This window comes from Chiloscyllium punctatum, chromosome 7, assembly GCF_047496795.1.
Source record: "Chiloscyllium punctatum isolate Juve2018m chromosome 7, sChiPun1.3, whole genome shotgun sequence".
Classification (NCBI taxonomy): domain Eukaryota; kingdom Metazoa; phylum Chordata; class Chondrichthyes; order Orectolobiformes; family Hemiscylliidae; genus Chiloscyllium; species Chiloscyllium punctatum.
Window position 1 is genome coordinate 57,731,115 of NC_092745.1, and position 25,644 is coordinate 57,756,758.

The window sequence follows — 25,644 nt, forward strand, 5'->3', positions numbered from 1 at the left end:
CAATAAGGAACAGGGTGGTAAAAATGAGTTAACCAAACTGTCTTACAGTTATGGGCTTAAGTGGGGAAAAGCAATCATAATTTTTTATATATAGAATTCCTATAACGTGGAAACATGCCATTTGGCCCAAGTCCACACCCACCCTCCAAAGAGTAATCCACCTAGACCCATTCCCTTGCCCTATTGCTCTACATTTCCCTGACTAATGCACCTAATCTACACATCCCCAAACACTACGGGCAATTTAGCATGGCCAATCCACCTAACCTGCACATCGTCTGGATTGTAGGAGGAAACCCATGCAGACACAGGGAGAACGTCTGGGTGGAGTTTGCACAGTTACCCAAGGCTGGAATTGAACCCAGGTCCCTGGTGCTGCAAGGCAGCAGTGTTAACCACTGAACCACTGTGCTGCCCCATTCCCAATTTAAATTCATCCCATTCCCAATTTGTCCATGACAGAACTAGGAGTTCATCTGGTATCATTCCATTAAAATGAGTCAAAATATTGATTAAGGTGCAAAAATTCAACCATAGGCCAAAACTTAAAAATGTGCCTGAACCGGGTTCAAAGGAATCAATTGGAAGTAACAGGAAAAAATGAATGGCTGAAAGTATTTGTAAAACGAAGACAGAAGCCACAGGAAACCCTCTCTGATCTAACACTACAGCAATGGCAAAATTATACATGAAGGTATAAATAAGGAAATTTAATTAGTCAAACACTAATGCCTGCAAATAGATCATTTGAAAGCCCCAACTAGGAAGCAACAGTTAAAATTCCAAGCAAAGCCAAAGCTTTTTGAGCATCTTAAGTTCAGTTTTGAATTGAAATAGTTAAATGTTGGATTAAAACTCTAAATTAAGCAACACTTTGACACCCAGCTTCAGCAGCAAAAACAGATAATACAGTTCAAGCTCAAGGACAAAGGGAGGGGCCAACAGGGAGAGTGGCAGGCCAATCAGGAGAGCAAAAAGCAAACCAGCTATGATGGTCACAAGAACTGTGGACCCTCATGATTCAGTTAATTAACCGAGTAAAGCTCAAAAAGTTCATTGCATACTGACCCCAAAAATGTCTTTTGATTGTGAGCAGAGAAAAGCTATCATCGTCCTTGGTAAACATTGTCCTAGAGGCATATCACCTGAAATTTGACAGCATGCTAAAGAGGCCCATGCAAAGCTATCTGGGGTTCAAGAGGCAAAGCAAATCACTTTAACCTGGTGGTTCTACTGTGCTAAAATACAATCCACCTACAATGAATGGTGTAAGATGACATTTCAGGAAGAATTTATAAATTGCTTACACCCCCAATCTGAGAATGCAATTTGAGAAACAAAGAATCCTCACAGCCAAGAGTACAAGAAGTGGTTTTGATAGGATAGGAGGATATTTATTTATTTCACCCAGAGAGTGGTGAGAATCTGGAACTAACTGCTTGTAAGGGTGGTAAAGAGAGGAACCCTCACAGCATTTAAGTAGTATTAAATGTGCACCTGACAATGCAAAGGCATGGACATGAAGAAACCCTGTCAATAAATCAAAATCTCAAGGAGCTCATTACGCTCAGTCTGAGGTGGGGGGGGGGGCGGGGGGGGGGGATTGGAATGATATCACTAAACCCTTGAAACAAAGCACAGCACTCTCCAATTCTGCGTGTTTGTTTTCTTCCTGATCCTGTTCCTTGGAATGACTGTCAGAAGGACTGCATGCCTCCAACATTTCTTTTCTCTTCTCCTCAAACATGTTTTAAAAAGAATTAAACAAAACTCATTCCTCCTCCTTTTCACAAAAAAAATGAAGGTATGTCATGGCTCGGGGGCATGAAGAAAAATCCCACAGAAAACTATTTTCTCTATTTGTGGGTTTAAATTTTGTTTTGTTTTTAAAATGAACAAGCTTGTTGTACTCAATATGGCCAAGGTTAATCACGCAAACAGATTTCAAGAGTCTTCCAAGTCCCCCTGCATTCCAGTTAAGGCTGACACAAATTTTGGAGATAAGCAGTCAACTTCAAGTCAGCATTGGACAAAGGAAAACATCAAGATTAGTTATGCCAAAATGATTGTTAATGATCTTACCTTGTCCTTTCACAATGGAAACTGATGGGAGAGGTAAAACTATACTGTTAGCTTAACAATCTTCTCCGTTACCTTGACAGATAGGCCAATATCCCTGAAATTTCTGTCTTTGTCATATGACTGAGATCTGAGCTCACCATCATCCCCCTCCGTTCACGCATCAATGAATTTAATACATGACGTGACATCGAACAATTCTTCCGTCGCCTCCGCCTCCGAGCTTACTTTCACAATCAGGACTCCCGCCCACCTTCCGAAGACCCCTTCGCCCACCTCCAACACACTGCATCCACCTGGACACCCCGCGCTGGCCTATTACCTGCCCTCGACCTCTTCATTTCCAACTGCCGCCGGGACATTAACCACCTCAACCTGTCGTTCCCCCCTCCCCCACTCCAACCTCTCACCCTCACAACGCGCAGCCCTCCAATCCCTCTGCTCCAATCCCAACCTCACCATTAAGCCAGCGGATAAAGGGGGCGCAGTGGTAGTCTGGCGCACTGACCTCTACACTGCTGAAGCCAAACGCCAACTCGAGGACACCTCTTCCTACTGCTCCCTCGACCATGACCCTACCCCCCATCACCAAACCATCATCTCCCAGACCATACAGAACCTCATCACCTCAGGAGATCTCCCAACCACAGCTTCCAACCTCATAGTCTGGGAACCCCGCACTGCCCGGTTCTACCTCCTTCCCAAGATCCACAAGCCTGACCACCCTGGCCGACCCATTGTCTCAGCATGCTCCTGCCCCACTGAACTCATCTCTACCTACCTTGACACTGTCCTATCCCCCCTAGTCCAGGAACTCCCCACATACGTTCGAGACACCACCCACGCCCTCCACCTCCTCCAAGACTTCTGTTTCCCCGGCTCCCAAAGCCTTATCTTCACCATGGATATCCCATCCCTCTACATCTCCATTCGCCATGACCAGGGCTTCCAAGCCCTCCGTTTTTTCCTCTCCAGACGTCCCCAACAGTACCCTTCCACTGACACTCTCATTCGTTTGGCCGAACTGGTCCTCACCCTTAACAATTTCTCCTTTGAATCCTTCCACTTCCTCCAGAACAAAGGCGTAGCCATGGGCACACGTATGGGCCCCAGCTATACCTGTCTCTTTGTTGGCTATGTAGAACAGTTGATCTTCCGTAATTACACCGGCACCACTCCCCACCTCTTCCTCCGCTACATTGATGACTGCATTGGCGCCACCTCGTGCTCCCGCGAGGAGGTTGAGCAATTCATCAACTTCACCAACACATTCCACCCTGACCTTAAATTTACCTGGACTATCTCTGACACCTCGCTCCCCTTCCTGGATCTCTCCATCTCCATTAGCGACGACCGACTTGACACTGACATTTTTTACAAAACCACCGACTCCCATAGCTACCTGGATTACACCTCTTCCCACCCTATCTCTTGCAAAAATGCCATCCCGTATTCCCAATTTCTCCGCCTCTGCCGTATCTGCTCCCAGGAGGACCAGTTCCACCATAGGACACACCAGATGGCCTCCTTCTTTAGAGACGGCAATTTCCCTTCCCATGTGGTTAAAGATGCCCTCCAACGCATCTCGTCCACATCCCGCACCTCCACCCTCAGACCCCACCCCTCCAACCGTAACAAGGACAGAACGCCCCTGGTGCTCACCTTCCACCCTACAAACCTTCGCATCAACCAAATCATCCGCCGACATCTCCGCCACCTCCAAAAAGACCCCACCACCAGGGATATATTTCCCTCCCCACCCCTTTCCGCCTTCCGCAAAGACCGTTCCCTCCGTGACTACCTGGTCAGGTCCACACCCCCCTACGACCCACCCTCCCATTCTGGCACTTTCCCCTGTAAAACCTGTGCCCACACCTCCTCCCTCACCTCTATCCAAGGCCCTAAAGGAGCCTTCCACATCCATCAAAGTTTCACCTGCACATCCACCAATATCATTTATTGTATCCGTTGCTCCCGATGTCGTCTCCTCTACATTGGGGAGACTGGGCGCCTCCTAGCAGAGCGCTTTAGGGAACATCTCCGAGACACCCGCACCAATCAACCAAACCGCCCCGTGGCCCAACATTTCAACTCCCCCTCCCACTCTGCCAAGGACATGGAGGTCCTGGGCCTCCTTCACCGCCACTCCCTCACCACCAGATGCCTGGAGGAAGAACGCCTCATCTTCCGCCTTGGAACACTTCAACCCCAGGGCATCAATGTGGACTTCAACAGTTTCCTCATTTCCCCTTCCCCCACCTCACCCTCGTTTCAAACCTCCATCTCAGTAACTGTCTCCTTGACTTGTCTGGACTTGTCCGACCTGCCTATCTTCTTTTCCACCTATCCACTCCACCCTCTCCTCCTTGACCTATCATCTTCATCTCCTCCTCCACTCACCCATTGTACTCTATTCTACTCTCTCCCCACCCCCACCCTCCTCTAGCTTATCTCTCCACGCTTCAGGCTCTCTGCCTTTATTCCTGATGAAGGGCTTTTGCCCGAAACGTCGATTTCGCTGCTCGTTGGATGCTGCCTGAACTGCTGTGCTCTTCCAGCACCACTAATCCAGTATTTGGTTTTCAGCATCTGCAGTCATTGTGTTTACCTTGAGATCTGAGCTTGTTGATTTGCTTAAGTATATATTTCTGGTGTTCTCAGTTGGTTACTTTCTTAATATTATGAGAACTGCACTCTCTCTCCATCTCTCTTGCAAAAATCTCATCCCAAGAAGAATCTCAGATTTTGTCTCTCAGATTCTCTAAGTACATAAAATACTGCTGTGTCTTTGCCATCCATCTACATCCTAGCTCCCAGGAATTTAACAGCTGCATGATTAGCAACTAAGAGACTTCCAACTGGAAAGTGACTTACTCTTATGTCCAATAAACCAATACCAATATTTTTGCTTTTTTTCTTAAAAAAGAAATTCATAAGTTGCAATTTGCTCCCTTCCCTTTCTCCTCTTTCTGCCTTGCATGCTTGTGCGTGTGAATAAAGTAGTGAAGCAATTCCCCTACATTTTGTATGTATTTTTAATAAGCCCTTCTTTTGATATCACCTTAAAAGAATGTTGCTGTGCATTACGTTCAAAAATCAGAATCCAAAAATCTGGGTTTGCAGAACATCCTTTGGCCTATCTCAGGAAAGGATGGGAGTAAAAAGGAGTTAAATATTACCCCATTGTGCACAGGAGGAAAAAAACAATCAATTTACATACACTGTCATTTATTATGTTTTGGGATTGTTGTGTAATTTGCATAAAGTCTTTTGACACGTAGGTTGTACACCTATATTCTTCAAACATCCAAGAAATATTTCCATGGTAGATTTATTTATGAGTAAGTCCTTTATCCATAGTCTGTGCCAACTTCTCATATGAAAACAGAAACCAACAGCTTGCCTTAAATATTTTAGCTTTTGTCTCAGAAATTTATTGGACCAGCAGGAATGTTCTTGGCACTGTAATGAAAGTCTATTTCTCATTATTAAATCGACTGATAAATGCCAGCAGTGAATATACTTCTATCAAACATTCTGTTGCCCATGGATAATCAACATAAATTGAAAAAATCAGCGAGTCGTAAAAATTGTAAGTCTATTTATGTTATTGTTGGTAAGATCTACACAGTCAAAGAAGTTCTGTTTTTTCCTCACCTAAAGAAATGATAAGAGTTGAGTACGTTTCAATTATGAATCAAAGCAGAATGACTGAACAAATCAAAGATGACACAGAAAGTGACAGTAAGGGGGTTACTGTGTAAATCTGAAAATACATTGACCAACTGTTGTGGTGTTTCGATGATAGTGCATACTGATTAATGTTTAAATGGTTTCTATGGACAGTTAGAAAGCTATATTTCTGTCTGACTGACGCTTATTTAACCGGGGCTCATCCAAGTGACTATAGTCAAGTCAATTTAAAAGCCTCACTCTCACTCATCAAGTCCATGAATAGGAAAGGTTTGGAGGGATGTGGGCTAAGCACAGGCAGGTGGGACTAGTTTAGTATGGAAACATGTCAATGTGCACTGGTTGGACAAAGGGGTCTGTTTCCATGCTGTACGACTCTGTTCAACCAAGAAATCAGCCTGGTTAATTTTACTGCTTAGGGTATTTTTAATTCTTGTTATTAGACCATCTGAAATATTAACTGGTTCAGCATCACTGGTTTCAGTTACATTCCCATCCAATTACAGCAATATAAAGTCTGCAATTTTAACTGTCAGGCTTTACCAACATGTCATTGGAACATTTCCTACTCAGAACAGACTTTCAGAAAAGGAAATTCAGTCATCTGCTGTCACTGAGGTAACTGGCATTCCACGGTAGAGAATGGGGTCAGCTTTCACGGGGAGTCATCTCTCCCCAGCTAATGAGACACAGTCATAAGCCCATTGATGAAAATGTCGGTTTCCCTACAGCCAACTTTCTGCTCAAAAGGAAGTTAAATTGTTTAGAACAAGACTTCTGCCACAATCTAAAAACCAAAGCAAGTTTGAGCAGTGGTCATTTTTGCAACTGTAGCCAGTGTTTCAGAGTGTCTGAAGATTGAGACGCATTCATCACAAAACATAAACCACATGTGGCTGACAAGAGGCAATTTAGTGAATTTAATTTTAGGCATTTATATGTTGATTAGTCCAGCATGGGAATTGACAACGACGCAGTTAGATGGCCTTAATCCAGAAGCCCATACAGATACTCAAGCTTTTTTCTAATTGAAAGCTAAAATTATAAAGTTATTCTGAACCTTTAAGTTAATTAGACATGTTAGTTGTCAAAATGCCTCATTGAGTAGTGACGAATATAAGGGAAGACAATACAAAGAACAAAGAAAATTTACAGCTCAGGAACAGGCCCTTCGGCCCTCCATGCCCGAGCCGATCCAAATCCACTGTCTAAACCTCTCACATCTGTATCCCTCTGCTCCCCACCTACTCATGCATCTGTCCAGATGCACCTTAAATGAATCTACCGTACCTGCCTCTACTACCTCTGCTGGCAATGCATTCCAGGCACCTACCAGCCTCTTTGTAAAGTACTTTCTGTGTGTATCCCCCTTAAACATTTCACCTCTCACCTTGAACTCAAGGCCTCTTGTTATTGAATCCCTCACCCGGGAAAAAGCTTATCTCTATCTACACTGTACCCTTTATGATTTTATAGACCTCAATCAGGTCCCCCCTCAATCTCCTTTTTTCTAATGAAAACAATCCTAACCTACTCAACCTTTCTTTATAGCTAGCACCTTCCATACCAGGCAACACCCTTGTAAGTCATCTCGGCACCCTCTCCAAAGCGTTCCACATCCTTTTGGTAATGTGACAACCAGAATTATACACAGTATTCTAAATGCGGCCAAACCAAAGTCTTGTATAATTTTAGCATGATCTGCCAGCTCTTATACTCAATACCCCGTCCGATGAAGGCAAGCATACCATATGCCTTCTGGACCATTCTATCTATCTGTGGACCTGAACTCCCAGATCTCTCTGCTCATCAGCTTTTCCCAAGGTTCTTCCGTTTAAAGTATAGTTTGTTATAGAATTAGACTTCCCAAAATGCATCACCTCACATTTGCCTGGATTGAACTTCATCTGCCACTTCTCCGCCCAAATCTCCAGTCTATCTATATTCTCCTGTATTCTTTGACAGTCCCCTTTGCTTTCTGCTACTCCACCAATCTTCGTGTCATCTGCAAACTTGCTGATCAAACAACGGTGTCCCCAGCACGAATCCCTGTGGAACACCCTGGTTACCTTTTTCCATTTTGAGAAACTCCCTTCAACTACTACGCCCTGTCTCCTGTTGCTCAACCAGTTCTTTATCCACCTAGCCAGAACATCCTGCACACCATTTGACTTCACTTTCTCCATTGGGTTACCATGGGGAACCTTATCAAACACCTAACTAAAGCCCATCTATATCCCTTCCTTCATCAATCAACTTGGTCACTTCCTCAAAGAACTCTATTAAGTTGGTAAAGCACAATCTCCCCCACACAAAACCATGTTGCCTATCACTGATAAGCCCATTCTTTTCCAAATATAAATAGATTTTGTCCCTCAGTCCCTTCTCCAGTAACTTTCCCACCACTGATGTCAGGCTCACTGGTCTGTAGCTACCTGGAATATCCTACTACCCTTCTTGTACAGGGGGACAACATGAGCAACCCTCCAGTCCTCCGGCACTTCACCTGTGTTTAAGGATGCTACAAAAATATCTGTCAGGGCCCCAGCTATTTCCTCTCTCGCCTCCCTCAGCAACCTGGGATAGATCCCATCCGGTCCTGGGGAATTGGTTCACCTTAATATTCTTCAGCCTACCCAACACATCTTCCCTCCTTACGTCAATGTGATGCAGAGTAAACAAACATCTGTCTCTATTCTCAACATTCATCATGTCCCTCTCCTCAGTGAACACTGATGCAAAGTAATCATTGAGAATTTCACCCATTTTCTCAGGTTCGACATACAACCTTCCTTCCTTAACCTGTAGTGGACAAACCCTTTCTCTAGTTACCCTCTTGCTTCTTATATATGAATAAAAGACCTTGGTATTATCCTTAATTCTGCTTGCTAAAGTTATTTCATGACCCCTTTTAGCCTGCTTGATTCCTCACTTAACATTGGTCCTACTCTCCCGATATTCCTCCAAGGCCCGTTCTGTTCTTAGCTGCCTGGACCTTATGTACGCTTCCCTTTTCCTCTTGGTTAGTGACACGATTTCTCCTGTCTTTCCCTGGTTCATGAATCTTGCCTTTCCTATCCCTTCTTTTCAAAGGGACATGCCTATCCTGCACTGTCTTCAATCTATCTTTGAAAGCCTCCCACACAGCAAATGTGGACTTCCCTTCAAATAGCTGCTCTCAATCTGCATTTCCCAGCTCCTGCCGAATTTTGACATAGTTGGCCTTGGCCCAGTTTAGTACTCTTCCCTTAGAGCCACTCTCATTTTTGTCTCCCAAGTATTCTAAAACTTACAGACTTGTGGTCACTATTCTTAAAGAAATCCCCCACTGCAACTATTACCCCCTGGCCTGGCTCATTCCCCAACACCAAGTCCAATAAGGCCCCTTCCCTCGTCAGACTATTCATATACTGTTCTAGAAAACTTTCCTAGATGCTCCTTACAAATTCTGCCTCATCCAGAGCTCTGACACTAAGTGTATCCCAGTCAATGTTGGGAAAATTAAAATCTCCCATCACCAGCACCATGTTGTCTCTACATCTTTCCATAATCTGTTTATCTATTTGTTCTTCTACCTCATGCTCACTGTTGGGAGGCCAGTAATACAGCCCCAGCAATGTAATTGCACCCTTCTTGTTTCTCAGCTTTACCCATAATGCCTCACTGCTCAAGCCCTCCATTGTGTCCTCCTTTAGCACAGCCGTGATATCATCCCTGACCAGCAATGCGACTCCTTCCTCCCTTTTACTTCCTTCCCTATCCTGTCTGAAGCATCAATATCCTGGAACATTTCGTTGCCAATCATGCCCTTCCTTCAACCAAGTCTCTGTGATTGCAATTAGATCACACTCTAAGGCACCAATCCAAGCCCTAAGTTCATCTGCCATTCCCATGACACTTCTTGCATTAAAGTATACACACTTCAGGCTGCCAGTTCTTTTGCGTTCATTTGCTCTCTGCCTACTCTTCGCCTTAGTAATGCTAACTTCATGATCTTTACAGTCTCTAGTTTCCACCTCACTGTCTACTAGTCTTTTCTGGTTCCCAGCCCCCTGCCACAGTTTAAAACCTCCCCAACAGCAGTAGCAAAACCTCTCCCAAGGACATTAGCTCCAGTCTGGTTCAGGTGTAGACTGTCCAATCTGTAATAGTGCCACCTTCCCCAGAACCAGTCCCAATGTCCCACAAATCTGAACCTCTCCCTCCTATACCATCCCTCAAGCTATATGTTCATCCTGCCTATTCTTTCATTTCTACCCTGGCTAGCACGTGGCACTGGTAGCAATCCTGAGATCACTACCTTTGAGTCCTCCTCCTTAACTTCTCTCCGAGCTCCCTGAATTCTGCTTTCAGCAATGTTATCAGGTTTACAATACTGTTTTACTTACAATTAAACATTACAGTTTCCACTTGCATTCTGCATTATTCAACTTGGATTTATTACTTTAGGACAATTCAAGTTCCATCACAAACTGGGGACAATGACATTGATAACTGGTATCATGAATGCCATTTCCACCATAACTGGAAACTTTTGTACTTGGATCATTTTATGTTTCTATAGAACAGTCTAACATTTTACGGAATGGCATTTAAATGGGTATGTGAAATGCATGGTTGAGCATAGCTCCAGGGCTTTAATAAATTAAGTAAAGCTGAAGTTGAAGCAGCTGTTTTTAAATACCATCCTGAATTTTAATTTTTCCTCAGATATTAAGCATCACCATCATTTGCCAAAAAATGAAGATGAAATGTTCAACATACCTATACCTTCACATTTTAATGTTCTGATGTGATGGATATTCCTGATCAATAGATATGATTATCTATTATATTTAACTATCGAACCTGATCACAGTGCACTATTCCAGTATTTGCACCTAAAGATCAGATAAAACTAGCATAGTGACACAAATTTGATTATTAAAAGTAAATGCTATTGTTTCAGCATGGAAACAAATAATAAAAAAATTTTGTGCTCACAATTTTACTGTTCATTGGGTTTACATAACTCAGATTTGGCAAACAAATAAGAAAACATAGTGAAGGGCCATCCCAAAGGTACATCCTATGAGGTCCATCTCATTTGTCATGTTGACTGCAAATGCTCTTTGAGGAAGCAATAGCTGATGGGAAAGTAGTCTGTTCCCCTGATCACTTCTGTGTTTATAAATCTATATCTAAAGTTAGTTCTCCCTCCAGATCCCTTCAGTCAGCTACTGTTGATGATTTAAAATTGTAAGCATAATTCTAAACTTCGATAAATGTGTCTGGACAACAAAAATGCTCTTTTAACATTCATTTAATGACAATTCAAGAAGAAGACAAGTTTTTAAAATTCCCCAAATGGCAATTTAGGAACATTTTAAACTTTTGACCTCCTGACTTTGCCAACACAAAAACCATTGCAGCTTCCTTGTTTAAAATCCAATCAAGGTCTCATGACCCTTGAAATAACTCCACAGAGGCCGGTATCCCATGACCAAGCCACCCATTTTTTACACATGCATAGTACTTCACACAACCGGCTTTGAGAAATGAACAGAACCTCTGACATTCAGATTTATTTCTATCAGCTGGGGCTGTTAAGTTGGTCCAGTGAAGGAACTAATATTCTATGAGGTCCACATGGCTGTCCTTGTTGCAATCACTACAACCCTGATGGCATTTAAATAAAAGCAAATTACTGCAGATGTTTTGTGACAGTGATAGTGTTCCTGCCTCAGAGACAGAAAGCCTGGATTCGAGTCCGACCTACTTCACAGGTGTGTCATAACATAGCTGAATAGGTTGATTAAAAATATCTACTGCGAATGCTAGAAATGTGAAATAATGAGTAAGTGCTGCAAGTAATCAGTAGGTCTGCCAGCATCTGAGAGAAATATGGTTAATGTCTCAAGTTGAATATGACTCTAAATACAAACAAACAGTCATATCAACTCAAAAGGTCAACCCTGTTTGTCTCTCTACAGATGTTGGCAGATCTGCATAACATTTCCAGCACTTATTGTTTATATTCCTGATTTGCATTTCTTTGAGTCAATTATCAAGCTGCAGTGCATAAAATGATGGCCAGTGTGAACAGGATTGAAAAATATATGTTCCATCTTGAATGCTCCATTTTCTGGTCCCGCTGGATGATGTAGATTAAAATTATTTCCTGTGCCATTGGTAAGACTGTGTCTTTTAATTTTATGTCTTTCAAAAGCTGTGGCGAAAGTACTACTTTACAGATTTAGTAGGATGGCTGCATCATTTCACAACAAGGAATTTGTGTAAATGTCCAAGATCTCTGTTCCCTAACTAAACCTCTCAACTTCTGTATCCTCTTTTAAGATGCTCCAAAACTCCTACCTCTGTGCTCATACTTTTGGTTAGTTTCCTGATTGATACTGAGCACTAGGAGCAAAGTATCCAAAATGCCTTTCATTGGTATCATTCTTGCTTAGCCATGTGTTTTATTATGTTAATACACTCTCTATTTTATGTTTTTTTATGTTGGTATTTTATGCTGCTTAGTGTCATTTGCTGAAAGTGATAAATACATTGGCAACTCAGGAGTGTTGGTTCTTTGTGTCACTCCCTACTGTTCAAACACAGGTTCCAGAGTTAACCAAAATAGCTATTAAGCAGTTTTGTATTCTCTTCTAGATCATAAAGCCACATAATACTGCATTTATTTTTTATTTAAAATAGAGCCCCTTACACATGTAACAACTGAGACATGTATGTAAAAAAAGGGTTCTGACCTGACACATCCAGGAAGGTTTGTGCACGCCCAGTGCCAGCACTGCTAACTGCAATGCATTCATAAAACCCTTCATGCACTGCAGAAACTTGAGGGATCTCCAAATGTGCAGTGGCAGACTCCCTTCAAGAGAAACACAGGAGGTTAAATCCGGTGAATTATAATAATAAAGTACACAATCATACTCATAATAACTTGCTTGAAAAACAATGTTAACCTAATAGAATCTCAATAATTAACTGCAATAATGTGTATTTATTTTATGCCGTTAAGGGTAATAAAATGTCTCAAGTCGTTTCTCAGGAAAATTATGAAGTGTGGGCGGCACGGCGGCACAGTGGTTAGCATTGCTGCCTCACAGCGCCAGAGATGACCCTCTGTGTGGAGTTTGCACATTCTCCCCGTGTCTGCGTGGGTTTCCTCTGGGTGCTCCGGTTTCCTCCCACAATCCAAAAATGTGCAGGTTAGGTGAATTGGCCATGTTAAATTGCCCGTAGTGTTAGGTGAAGGGGGGAATTGGTCGGTGTGGACTTGTTGGGCTGAAGGGCCTGTTTCCACACTGTAAGTAATCTAAGTAAAAGAATTTGACACTAAGTCAAGTTTCAAAACAGAACTGGGAAGCTAGAATACTCTGTTCTTTAAAGTTGATATGTAAGTAACAGTTTTTAGTTTCTAATAGTGCAGTGGTAGCACCTTTAATGCTAGATCAAGAGGTTTGGGTTCAAATCCCCCCTTTAAGTAACATTTTCTCATACCAACAGCTACAAAGTTCTTGGTTTGAAGAAAGGAACAATTTTAACTTTACACAGTCACAAAATCAGATAATGGATTAACATGTCAGAGTGCAAAGATTTTAAAGGGGAATCATGGATAGCAAAAACTTTATTATGAATTTGGTGTCCATTGACACCCTTACTGAGTTGCAACTGTTTAAACAATGATGAGGATTTTATTTTATAAATCAATCAGTAGATTATCCCAAGAAAAAAAACTCAAAATCTTGCTTACCATTGGCAAGGAGAGGCTTTACAAGATATCTAGATCTGGTCTTTCCGTGGATGATTAGAAAGATCCAGAGAGATTTGGAAGGTTGCCAGAAGTCCAAGGTAAGAATAAACTTTAGAAATAAGAAACTTCAACTCATGCCATACAGACTGCAACTCCGAGAGTTTGTCAGAAGATGGCGCAGCAAAGGCCACAAGTGTAACTTTTATAGAGGAACTGTCAAAGCAGCCCATTGAGTTAGTCATTGCCCTTACACTAACTAAAAAAAATAAATTGGAAGGATCTTTTGGGCAGGAAATGGGCCATACCATTAAAATATTATTTCAGGATGGACCCAAGTATAAAGCCTTAGTGGCAGGCAACAGCAATTACATATTTTAGGTACAGCCAACACAATTGCTATGGTCAGCAAAGCATACCAAACCAACAAAATCAGATGTGGTTATCATAGCTACCAAACGTCTGCTGAGCTTTTTTATTTAGCTATCTGTAAAGCACGTGGCATGAAGGACATTGGGCATACATGCAGGAAATCTGGTTTCAAAGATCAAACCAGACCCCGAACAAAAAAACCAAAAAGATAATGCAACACTGGTAGTAAGGGGGAAAAAAGTGTTAAGGTGATGCACAATCACATCAGTGAGATTCAGAGTCAACCAAGAATAAGGAACATTTGGATGGTGATCAGGATTTCATATTGTCACACCACACTGATTGTATAAGGTCATCAGAATCATTAATATCTTATATTCTGAAAAGTCAGTACAATACAGATTAAACATAAAAATCAACAAAGGAGCTCATGCATCCTGAAACACATGTACCTCTACATACAACTTATTCTACAGCTTATGAGATGCCACTTATAGCAGATCACAGATCATCAATTCCACGCATTGACAGAATCACACTGGACTGCCACTATGCAAACTCATTCTGACTTCTGAAAATCTTATAGCTGGTAGATAGAAATGATCCAGCAATGGCAGATTTAACTGTTTGCACAGACCTTATTACAGTCACAATTCAAGAGATTCAAATCACAGCCCCAATGGCGAACGGAGTATACATAATGCATCAGCCAATGATCTTCAAAGACATAATTTTGAGTTAGAAAAAGCTAGGTACCAGGGTGACTATGTCTGATATGCTAAACAGATTACTCGACCCACATGAAGAGCAAAATATCCCTCTTGATCTACACATTGATGTTCTAGACTAAAACGTTGAGGATATTCTTAAGGTTGACCAGTTATACTTTGGCCAGAGCCAGTGAGATTAATTACAAATCAGCAGCTGCTAAAGATGCTCAGCTACAAAAGTTGCAAATGATCATTATCCAAAGATGTCTGATAGCATTAATCTGAGAAAATTAATCCAATTAGACAGGATAAATTCGGTATATCACAAGTCATTTAAAGTGGAAGCAATTCCTAATAGCAAAGACATTATGCCAAGGTATCATGTCTATATTCCAGCAGGGGCACTCAAGATGGTGAGCTTGAGTCAATGTACTAGCCAGCATTGAATCAGGATATTCAACAACTTTTGAATGCATTAGAGACATGTCAAATGCATCAACCTCAGCAGGAAAGGGAATCTCAATATCCACAAAATGTTCGATTCACTTCTTGAACAAAATTAAGAACAGACCTATTCACAGCAAATGGAAAAGATGACATTCTTGTGATGGATCACATCTGAATTTTTCATTGTTAAATGACTTAGCAACACAAGGAACACAACACAATGAGTATTATTTTCAGTTTACTCAGTGTCCCAGATCAGATTGTGCCTTACAATGGACTGTCATTTCAGAAAAACTGTTTCAGACATGAGTGCTATAAAGGAATGTCCCATATGACTTCATCATCCCACTAACCACAAACAGTCTTGGAAATCACATCAATGATCATTAATTGTCAGGCAATGAAGCAAGAATGCAGTGTTTGTGTATAGCAATGTTAAAATAAATGTCTTTTGGATTCTTCAATACATAACTTTCCCACATAAGGTTCATTTGGTAGTCTCAAAATGTATTACAAAGAATGCATATTGTATAATATGTCACGCTTCACGCTACAAGCTTGGATGGTTACAAGTCATAATCCTGATCACAGCATGCAACAAGACAACAGGTCAAATATACATACTTGAAAAACTGATCTGTTCCTAGCTTTGTACCAGCTCTGCTGAAACGTAATGTGAAGGGGATGAGGCTGTCCACATTACATATGATAAAGCCTGTCTGCAGATAGTATCCTGGAGTCTGTGCCGGCATCATGACCTTTGGTGGACCTAATAAAAAAGGTTAAACATTGTGCCTTTTATAATGTAACTTTTCAAAAAGCAGTCAACATATTTTCTTAATGATTTCTTGTCAACTGCGTTACATCTATTAAAGCAAATTGTTAATCCCCAGCTGCTCCACCTTGGCGACATACTTTTGGAGAATCTTGTAAAGTGATAATATGTATAATACAGCATCTGCCAACTGTATAGACCCCTTTTTAATGTTTCAATGCTACTTCCAACAATAGATTGTCTGGGGCAAAATGAAAGAATATACCATACTTGACACTGGTGGTCGCTAAAACCAACCTCAAATCATTGACTTTGTCTTCAGGGGAAAAATGGTATCACTGGCAGATATAAATTACTGCTGTATTTTAGGTATGAACTAGTAAATACCATTTTGTCAATGGCCAATGGCCAGACTTTCTCTAGACCTGAGACTGGTCTGCAACTTATGAGCAAAATTGGCAAACCTGACTTGAAGCATGTGCATTCTCACAATGAAGCACACTTTGCTGATAACGTTCTGGCAAAGTGCAAATTCAGAACACAAAAACAACATAAACTACGACAAGTAGATGCACAACATGAATGGATATATTTTAAAATTGGGGGAAGCATATCAGATAAGCAGATAGAATATTCATAGTGTCACAAAGTCATAGAGATGTACAGCAAGGAAACAGACCCTTCGGTCTAATTTGTCCATGCCAACCAGATATCCCAACCTAACTTGCCCGCAATTGGCCCCTATCCCTCCAAACCCTTCCTATTCATACACCCATCCAGATTCCTTTTAAATGTTACAATTGTACCAGCTTCCACCACATCCTCTGACAGTTCATTCCATACATGTACCACCTGCAGTGTGAAAACATTGCCCCTTAGCTCTCTTTTATATCTTTCCCCTCTCATCCAAAACTTGTGGCCTCTAGTTCTGGACACCCCACTCCCCCCCACCCCAGGGAAAATACTTGGTCTGTTTATCCTATCCATGCCCCTCATGATTTTATAAGGTCACCCCTCAGCCTTTGACACTCCAGGGAAAACAGCCCCAGTCTATTCAATCTCTGCCTATATCTCAAATCCTCCAACTCTGGCAACGTCCTTGTAAATCTTTTCTGAACCCTTTCAAGTTTCACAACATCCTTCCAATAGGAAGGACACCAGAATTGCATGCAATATTCCAAAAGTGGCCTAACCAACGGCCTGTACAGCCGCAACATGACCTAGGAGTTCTAAACTGATATGATTTGTAGGACACATTTGGGGGAGCAAGAAGCTTCTGTTAATGACGGGATCTAACATTGATTGCACAAGAGTCAAATTCAAGGCATGGACAATAATATTTCTCACAGTATGGTGCTGTAGCTCTGCTCTGATTGCATTAAATGCCCATAGAAAGCAAAGCTGTATCTCTCCATTTAACATCAATGAAAGTATGCAATGCCCACATTATGCAAAGTTATTTATTTTTTAATTCACTCATAGGATTTGGGTGTCACTGGCTGGGCTAATAATCATTGCCTATTCCTAGTTGCTCTCAGGAAAGTGGTGGTGATTTGCCTTCTTGACCCCATTATGGAGGTAGTTCCAGAATTCTGACTCAGCAACATTGAAGGAACAGTGATACATTTCGGTGAATGTCTTGGAGAGGACCCTACAGATGGTGATCTCTTGCCCTTGTCCTTCTAGATGAGAGTGATCTTGCCCTTGTCCTTCTAGATGGGAGTGATCATGGATTTGGAAAGAACTGTCTATGAAGCACTGGTGAAGTTTTTCTGTGCATTTTGTGGATGGTGCACACTGCTATTGAGTATTGATGGTGGAAGGGCTGAATGCTTTCTAATCAGATGCCAGTCAAGGTGCTGCCTTGTGCTGGATGGTGTCAAACTTCTTCAATGTTGGAGCTGCAATACTCCAAGCAAGTGGGGAGTTTTTTTTTAAATCAACTCCTAACTTGTGCCTTGTCGCTGATGGACAGACCTTGAGGAATCAGGGGGTAAGTTACTCAATGTAATACTCCTTGCAGCTGACTTGCTCTTGTATACTAACATAACTTGTCCAGTTCAGATTTTCATCAATAATAATGCAATGATATCATAAATCCCTGCTATCAACATCCTGGACATTATCATTGAACAAATCATTGCACACAAAGAGGTAATGGTTTGATTCTCTCTTGTGGGATATGGTCATGATCCAGCACCTGATTAATGTGTACATTACATGTCACTTGTCAGCCCAAGCCTGAATATTGTCGAGATTTTGTTGCATTTGGGCTCTGCTTCTATATCTGAGGAGTTGCAAATGGTGCTGAACATTGTATAATCATCAGCATATATCCCCACTTCTGATCTTATGACAGTCAGGAGAATTAATGCTGCAATTATTGCAACAATATTAACAACAGTTGCAATTATTAGTCCTAGTATTATCCTGCTCCTATCTTTCTCTGATAAGAAATGCTAGAAATTGAATGACTATTAATTTTTTTACAAGTAAAAAAGGTTTTAAAAACTCTAAATATGAAACAAGTGGGAAAAAAAATGGAAAAAATAGAAATACATAAATGACACTTAACTTTTCAATCAAATTCTATGTCAGAACAACTCTGAACTAAATCCAAAAATGTATTTAACCAAAATTAAATTGATCCAGAAAAGATGGTTATTCTTGATGGAAAGCATGTACAAGGAAAAAGAATATTCAATCATTCCAACTTTAACTCCACTACCATCTTGTTTCCCTCAGGCAGAGGGAGTTAAATTGTCCCTATAGAATTACAGATAACCTGAGAACGCAAAAGAAATTCAGTCCTTTTGATTGAAAAGCAGTCTTTTTGATTGAAAAGTACAATTTATGGATATTAACATTTTCTATTGATTCAGCTGGAATTGTGAAGTACCACTGTGCTCACAGATGTGTACTAGAATGTCAGTTTGGTTACAAAGTAATTATTTACATTGATCCATCATTGACCATAATTACTACACTACATTAATCACTTGGAATTTCCTTTGCAACTTCAATCAGAACTTCTTTCCTCTACCTAAACAAGTACAAATGTGAGTGCAAACTGTTCTCTGAAAGTAAATTGAAAATACTTGTTTAGACATGAAGCATTTAATCAATCTAGCATTTAATGCTTTCAGCAGAGATTACTTGCAACAAGCTTCAAAGTGTTTGAATGATGCATCTCATGTAAACCATTTCAAAAAAAAAGTGAGCTGTAGATCCCTGAAGATTCAGTTGATAGAATCATTGGCAAATTGGGCTAAAAAGAGGTAAAACCGTGTTCTCATTCCGCTCTGTTTGAAGACGTTACATCATGAATAGGAAGGCACATAAGTAGCCTCCATGTCACAGGCTGGGGAAAGGGAAAGGAAAGGTCAGCCTGTGTCCTACTCCTAACTGCTTTCAGGTGATCCCTACTGGAAAATTGTGGGTGTACTTGGATATTAAATGATTGATTTAATATCAACATTAATATTAACATGGTCCGCGTGACTGCTGATGCTTATTGTATGGAACATTAAATAAAAATTACTGTTTGGGTAAAGTTTCTGGAAGGTATCTTTAGGAGAGGGAATTTATGCCACCATCCTATCACCCCTGATCATATAGTAAATGAGGACTGAAGTTACTTTCTGTGAAACATTTCAACTCATTTGGGTGAAAGTTTTCCAATATTCTACCTAAGGAATAATTCTTCATTTAAATAGCAGAGGGGGTATTCACATGGTCTATTAAGACATCATAATAAATAGTTGTCTGGATTAGTGGTGCTGGAAGAGCACAGCAGTTCAGGCAGCATCCAAGGAGCAGCATCCAAATAGTTGGTCTATTACTAAGATTACACAGTACAAACATACCCAATGCAGCAAAAAGTGATTTTAAAAATCCACAGAATTAATATATTTTAGGCTCTTTACAGCAGGACTCCTTATCTTACTTGGAACAATAAAAGTAATTTTAAAAATAGCGGGTACCGGATATCTGAAATAAAATCAAAGTGCTAGAGAAACTCAGGGGGTCTGGCATCAACTGTGGGGAGAAAACCAAGGTTAATGCTTCAAGTCCAGTATAACACCTCTTGGTAACTGACCTGGAACAATGTTGGAATAGGATACACCAGATACCCTCTGGAACAGGTAACCCTCTGTGTCATAACCAGTTATCTTCAAAAAGAATGCTTCATCTGGTGGAATAAATTCAGTTACATTCAAGATGCTGTAAGGTTTGCGGTCAGGATAATACTTTAAGGGAATAGTCTTCAATGTAATGCCTGAGATGCCAAGGAGTTCCACTTGATCCACTCTAGCAGGAGGAATAAGTCCAGTTGTATTCAATAGTAAATATGTTGGTATACCTGTAAGTACATGCAATATGGGATACAAAGGGGAACCAAAAATAAAATATTTCAGAGTTAAACTGCTGTTCAAAAAGTCACAATTTTAGATAAAATGAATCTGTAGTGCAATTAGTTTAGCATTAAATCTATTACATGTCTCAGAAAATTCTAAATTTCTTGTGCAAATTATATTTGTCAGTCTTCAATTCACTCTTATATCAAAACAGTAATACAATGCCTCAGCAGTCAGGTACAATTTTTAAATAATTTACTACAATAAACTATACGAAGTACACAATAAATAAAATTTTAAAAAGCACAAACACTAATGCCTCTCATTTCTTCTTGCATTGAGAGGTGGGACCCATTTTTAAAAATGGATTTTGACAAAAAGCAATGTCAATGGATTGACACTTGAATATCTGAATATTTACATGGCCACATTTTAAATCATTAAATAATATTTGATATCTGCAATACCTATAGCCTTTTTGGATAAAGTCATTAAAACTAGTCCACATTGTCATACAATTAAAAATGATTTGTAACAAACTGACCTTGAACAGGTCTGTTACCAATCTTTTTAAAATTCATTGTTGGTTTTCTGGCAAATCCAGCTCGAAAATCAATGGCACTGAGTCCTGTGACTCGCACCGAATGTCTTCCACCACTTGTTGTCTAGAAGAAAAAATAATGCAGAGAAAGATCTAGGTCATATGTTAGAACCAGGCAGTGCACCCCAACAATTAGTAGACATTAGTCTGTACCCAAACGTCTTCCTGAAATCCAAACAGTTGGAGGGAGGGGTGCAGTGATTAAAGTTACGTTGACAACGTCCCCTCAATTTCAGATATGCAGTACCTGATCTCAGCCAATTGGAATCCCAAAACAAATGTAAAGCAGGTGGCCAATCTGATCCAGCCACTTTCCCACTGGGTGGGTTAGGTTAAAATTACTCCAAAAGGTTGGCACTGTTCCCAAGTAAAAGGATAAATTACTTTTTAGTCTTATTTGATTCTGGTTCCATACAACCAGAGGGGAAGATGCCAAGAGGAAACTGGTTTGGTAAATAACCATTGCGATCAATCATGCAACTCCTCCTATCTGGCTCTTCTGCTTCTTTATTAGAGGACTAAGAACAAATATCCACTTCTAATGTATACCTTTCAGGATATATATGTTCTTCGTTCCTTAGAATTGATCGCTGCATGAATTATAATTTGCTCTGAATTGAATCACAACGGAAATTTTCAATTTAACTTAACACCCTAGGCAATCAGGACAACTTCAGAAATGCTGCAAAACAGCAACAAAGATTTTGAATGCCATATAAATTGCAGGATTTACGTATACTAAGTGGTTGCAATAGCATAAGCAGCCCATCTAATGTATTTTTCAACCCGTGCCTGCAACAGTTGGCAAATAATTTGTTGTAAGTCCACTGTGTTCTTACACCAATTTCCTCCCTTCCAACACCTGGTCTTCTTCCAAGTAGCAACTGTCACGTCCGTTATCTTTAAACATCTTTTGTATGTATTTTTGTCTGTGATGTGCCATTTAGTTGTACCACGTCGAATCTGCATAACAATTTATGGCTGGTAAAACAGGTTGGAAACTAAGATTTAATTTTTTCCATTTCACAATGCTCCAATATTTTTACTGTGAAACTACTGGCTGTTTTTCATGTTGAAAGTTAAAAAGTTACAGTATATAATTCACAGCATGCAAACATCAATATAAGTATCACGTTGGTACAGGAAATGGTGTGAAATATGCTGTCATATCCTATTTGTATCATTATTCTCTTCCTGTTTATTAATGTAGGTGCCTACTCAAATACCATCATAACTCTGTTCATGACAGTTAGTTTAAAAAGTGATCCTACAGACAATTGTGTTCTTCAAAAAAAAAATCCAATTTAATTATTTTACATTATCACTGCTGTCAACACATACATTAGACCAAGGATTTCTAACCATCACAGATCAATTTGAACTGTAAAAGATCCCAAACTTAGGAACTTTTTGCTTGGTGCATTGATATTTTATCACTGCTGCTGTACATTCCAGAGCAATCAATAGGTTCTATAGTCAGGTGTAATGTCACTCCTAGTAGTCATGAACCTTGTGAATGTACAGTATTCATTCTGGAGTCCTGTTATGACAGTGATATTCTAATTCAATTTTTAATTAAACAAAACGTGTTACAGGCCTTTAGATAAGAATTTGTGGCTTTGTGTTTATTTACACCACGTTGCCAAATGAATGGTTGAATGGATTATGGTAAATCTTTCAAAGTCATTTTTATCTATTAAAAGTGTGGTAAAGCAGAACATATCTTCGTAAATCAGTTTTGCATTTATTAGGATTGAGCTATGGTTGACTGGCACCAGTTCTGATTCTGTCTGATCTCAGACCAATGAAAATCCCAAGGTTGCCTTTGATTTCATTCTCGAAGCTGTTTCTGCTTAGTTGTCCCTACTTATAAGAACGAACTTGAGAAACAACAAATAATTTAGTTAGTAGAGGACTCTTGGAAAATGTATTTCATGGTTCCTTAAAATTTAAAACAAATGCTAACCAAGTGTCAACTGAATGCCTTTACACTGTGCTAACCATACTATTAAGAGAAGCATGTCTGCAAGCTTGAGTGTATTAGAATATTTTTGCTGAACCAAGAGAAGCTGAACCAATACAAGGCCAACTTCTTAGTGGTCATTTCATCAGAGATCAGAAGTTATTTACGATTCACTGTAAATGTAACTCAATTAAGTCATAAAATGTCTGATCGTATTTTAGGTCTCAAAAACCAAGTCTAAATAATGAGCAAAGAGGTTACAATAAATTGATACATTTTAAATAATTAGACCAAAGTTAGGCAATTGTATGCAGTTTAGATCACCCAATTACAGATAGGTTATTAGATATGCCAAAATGATACCAGAGATTTTAAGCTAATTATAAGAACCACCAGACCTAAAACATTCAAAATTCCTCAATCATCACAAATGCAAAATAAAAACACACATCAGAAAAACAAAGGATTTTTCAGTGAATTCTTGCTCATTCCTGAAAAACATGTTTTTCAGATAAATAATTGATTTGTTACAACAGACTCCTGAAGTGTAGAATAAACAGCTAAATTTATACAGTAATGGTTCTTAAGGGATAAATGATCATGTTCCATTGGAATCACCAATCTCCTCATGTCACACACTAACAAATGGTGGAGTCAGAGTTTAGACTCTAGCTGTCAGAGGGAGCAGATATATCTGTATCAGCTCTCAAGACCTGGTAATCATGCCTGACCAAATCTTACTGCTTTCATGCAACAAATCTTCTTGTTATCGAAGAAAACTCTCTCTTCTGGAGATATCCTATCGTAGTGTATCTTCCAGCACTAATCAATGCAGGGTGGCACGGTGGCTTGGTGGTTAGCACTGCTACCGCACAGCCCAGGGATCCAGCTTTGATTCCAGCCTTGGGCAACTATCTGTGTAGAATTTGCATGTTCTCTCCGTGTCAGCGTGGGTTTTTAACCTGGTGCTATGTTTTCCTCCCACAGTTCAAAGATGTGCAAGTTAGGTGGATTGGCCATGCTAAATTACCCAGAGTGCTCATAGGGATTTTTAGGTTAGGTGAGTTAGCCATGGGAAATGCAGGAGGGATTGGGGTAGGGAAATGGGTTTGGGTGGGATGCTCCTCTTCAGAGGGTTGGTACGGACTTGTTGGGCTGAATGCCTGTTTCCACACTGTGGGGATTCTATTTTAAAAAAAGGCCCAAGACAAGAGAAAGGAGGATTAGTGCAGTGAGCTATCCCAAACATCCTGGGTTTTGGAAGAATAAGTATGCTGTAATGATCACAGTCAAGGAACTATCTGCTCATTATGCCACTGCACATGTGCTGGTGCATAGCTTTGATTAGTCTGAGTGGTATATTAAACCAGGGAACCACAGAGTGGAAGTCATGCAACAATTTATTTGCAGTGTTTACTAACAATTAAAAATGTACATTTCTACTATTTTACAGTTACAAGTATTCTACATAAGACAAACATTATTTGCTCAGTTCAGATGCCTGGGATTCCTTTACAGGTGTCAATACATAGACCAAGTACAATACATAATCAAAGGACAACACTAATAATTTCTTCGCTCTTTTTTGACAGCTTTTTGTCACTATCTTTATTTGCTGTCCAATAATTGTATGCCACATCCAAGTTAATATTTTGTTCAGATGAAAGACACAACTTAATTCATACCAAATTGTCCAAGTGATCTATTTTGAGATCTAGATTTAATTGAGTTCATTTGACTAGATCGATGTTAGCAGTCAGGACTTGATGCGCAATGTTGCGCAAGTGTCCAGAAGTATGGATATGTCTTAAAACCGGTCATCTTTCAGGCCATAATCCACCAAATCACAATGTCTGAATAGAACCCATCTTGACTTGTCTCACAACCATAAATTTGTGATTTTATTATTTTCACATACATTTGTGGCCAGATTTTCTTCAATAATTAGGTATAAGAGTGTAATATTTCAATATCAGTCACACAGACAGACAGTCTTTTCCAAATTCAAATTAGTTGTCTTGGTGATTGCAGCCTGAACAAATTCATGCCACTTCAGTAATTATTCTTCTGCAAATGTGCTATCCAGATGGTCACACAGCAGTTGAATAAATTGAAGGATTGCAGCAATGTCACTAACACTGTCTAGAGCAGTGAGAACCTTCTCAACTTCATCACTCTAATAAAGACCTTTACCTAGATAAGGAGTCTTCAGGTTACTGATCTTGGCCTTTTCCATTTGTGTAGCTTCAATTGTTGTCAAACAACTTCTCTGCAAGAATTTGCACAGTGATGCCAAGTCACTAAGAACCATCTCCAATGCAAGAATTGTGATTGACTGGTTGATCACAGAGCCTCTGACAGTTGATCTCACTGAGAGCCTGCTTTCCCCCACCATGCCCATTTCTGACGGTTGATCTCACTGCCAGCTGGCATTCCCTCACCTCGCGCACGTCAATTGTAATGCCATTGCATGACTTGCATTTCTGGAAGTTGCATGGTGGGAGAAATGTGTATGCTGTTGGCAAGCTTTGTCAGCTTGTTGCATTGTGTTTCAGTTTTGTTCAAATGGGGAAAATCAGCTTTATAGTGGCAAACAAATAACTATGAAATATACTAGGAACTAATGCGGGAATACTGCTCACATTACTAAGAAACTGTTCTGTTTCTGATATTCCCTACATAGATCCATTGTAATGGTAGAGTTTATTGTCACTGTGGACATGCAGCTATGAAGGCTCAGAGAAATTGAAGGAGAACAAACTTGTCAACAAACTCTGAGCCAACTGCAACCTCCAAAAGCTGCTGTTCAGCTTCTACATAAAGAAGCTGCCGATGAGATACAGAAGGACCAGAATCAACCATACTCAATGGCCTTTCCTCCAGATGAATGATA

The 25,644-nt window shown here is 40.2% G+C and overlaps 1 protein-coding gene across 3 annotated transcripts in view; it reads right to left on the reverse strand.

Annotated features, from left to right (window-relative positions):
• Nucleotides 1-25,644, reverse strand: part of hmcn1 (hemicentin 1) — a 597,300-nt gene that overhangs the window by 393,442 nt on the left and 178,214 nt on the right. For all 3 annotated transcript variants that reach the window (XM_072573640.1, XM_072573638.1, XM_072573641.1), the window contains exons 7-10: nt 20,732-20,852; nt 19,929-20,192; nt 15,679-15,823; nt 12,522-12,643 (exon numbers count right to left, since the gene is read on the reverse strand). In XM_072573640.1, the coding sequence (XP_072429741.1) occupies nt 12,522-12,643; nt 15,679-15,823; nt 19,929-20,192; nt 20,732-20,852 (652 nt within the window). The remainder of the gene's footprint in view (nt 1-12,521; nt 12,644-15,678; nt 15,824-19,928; nt 20,193-20,731; nt 20,853-25,644) is intronic.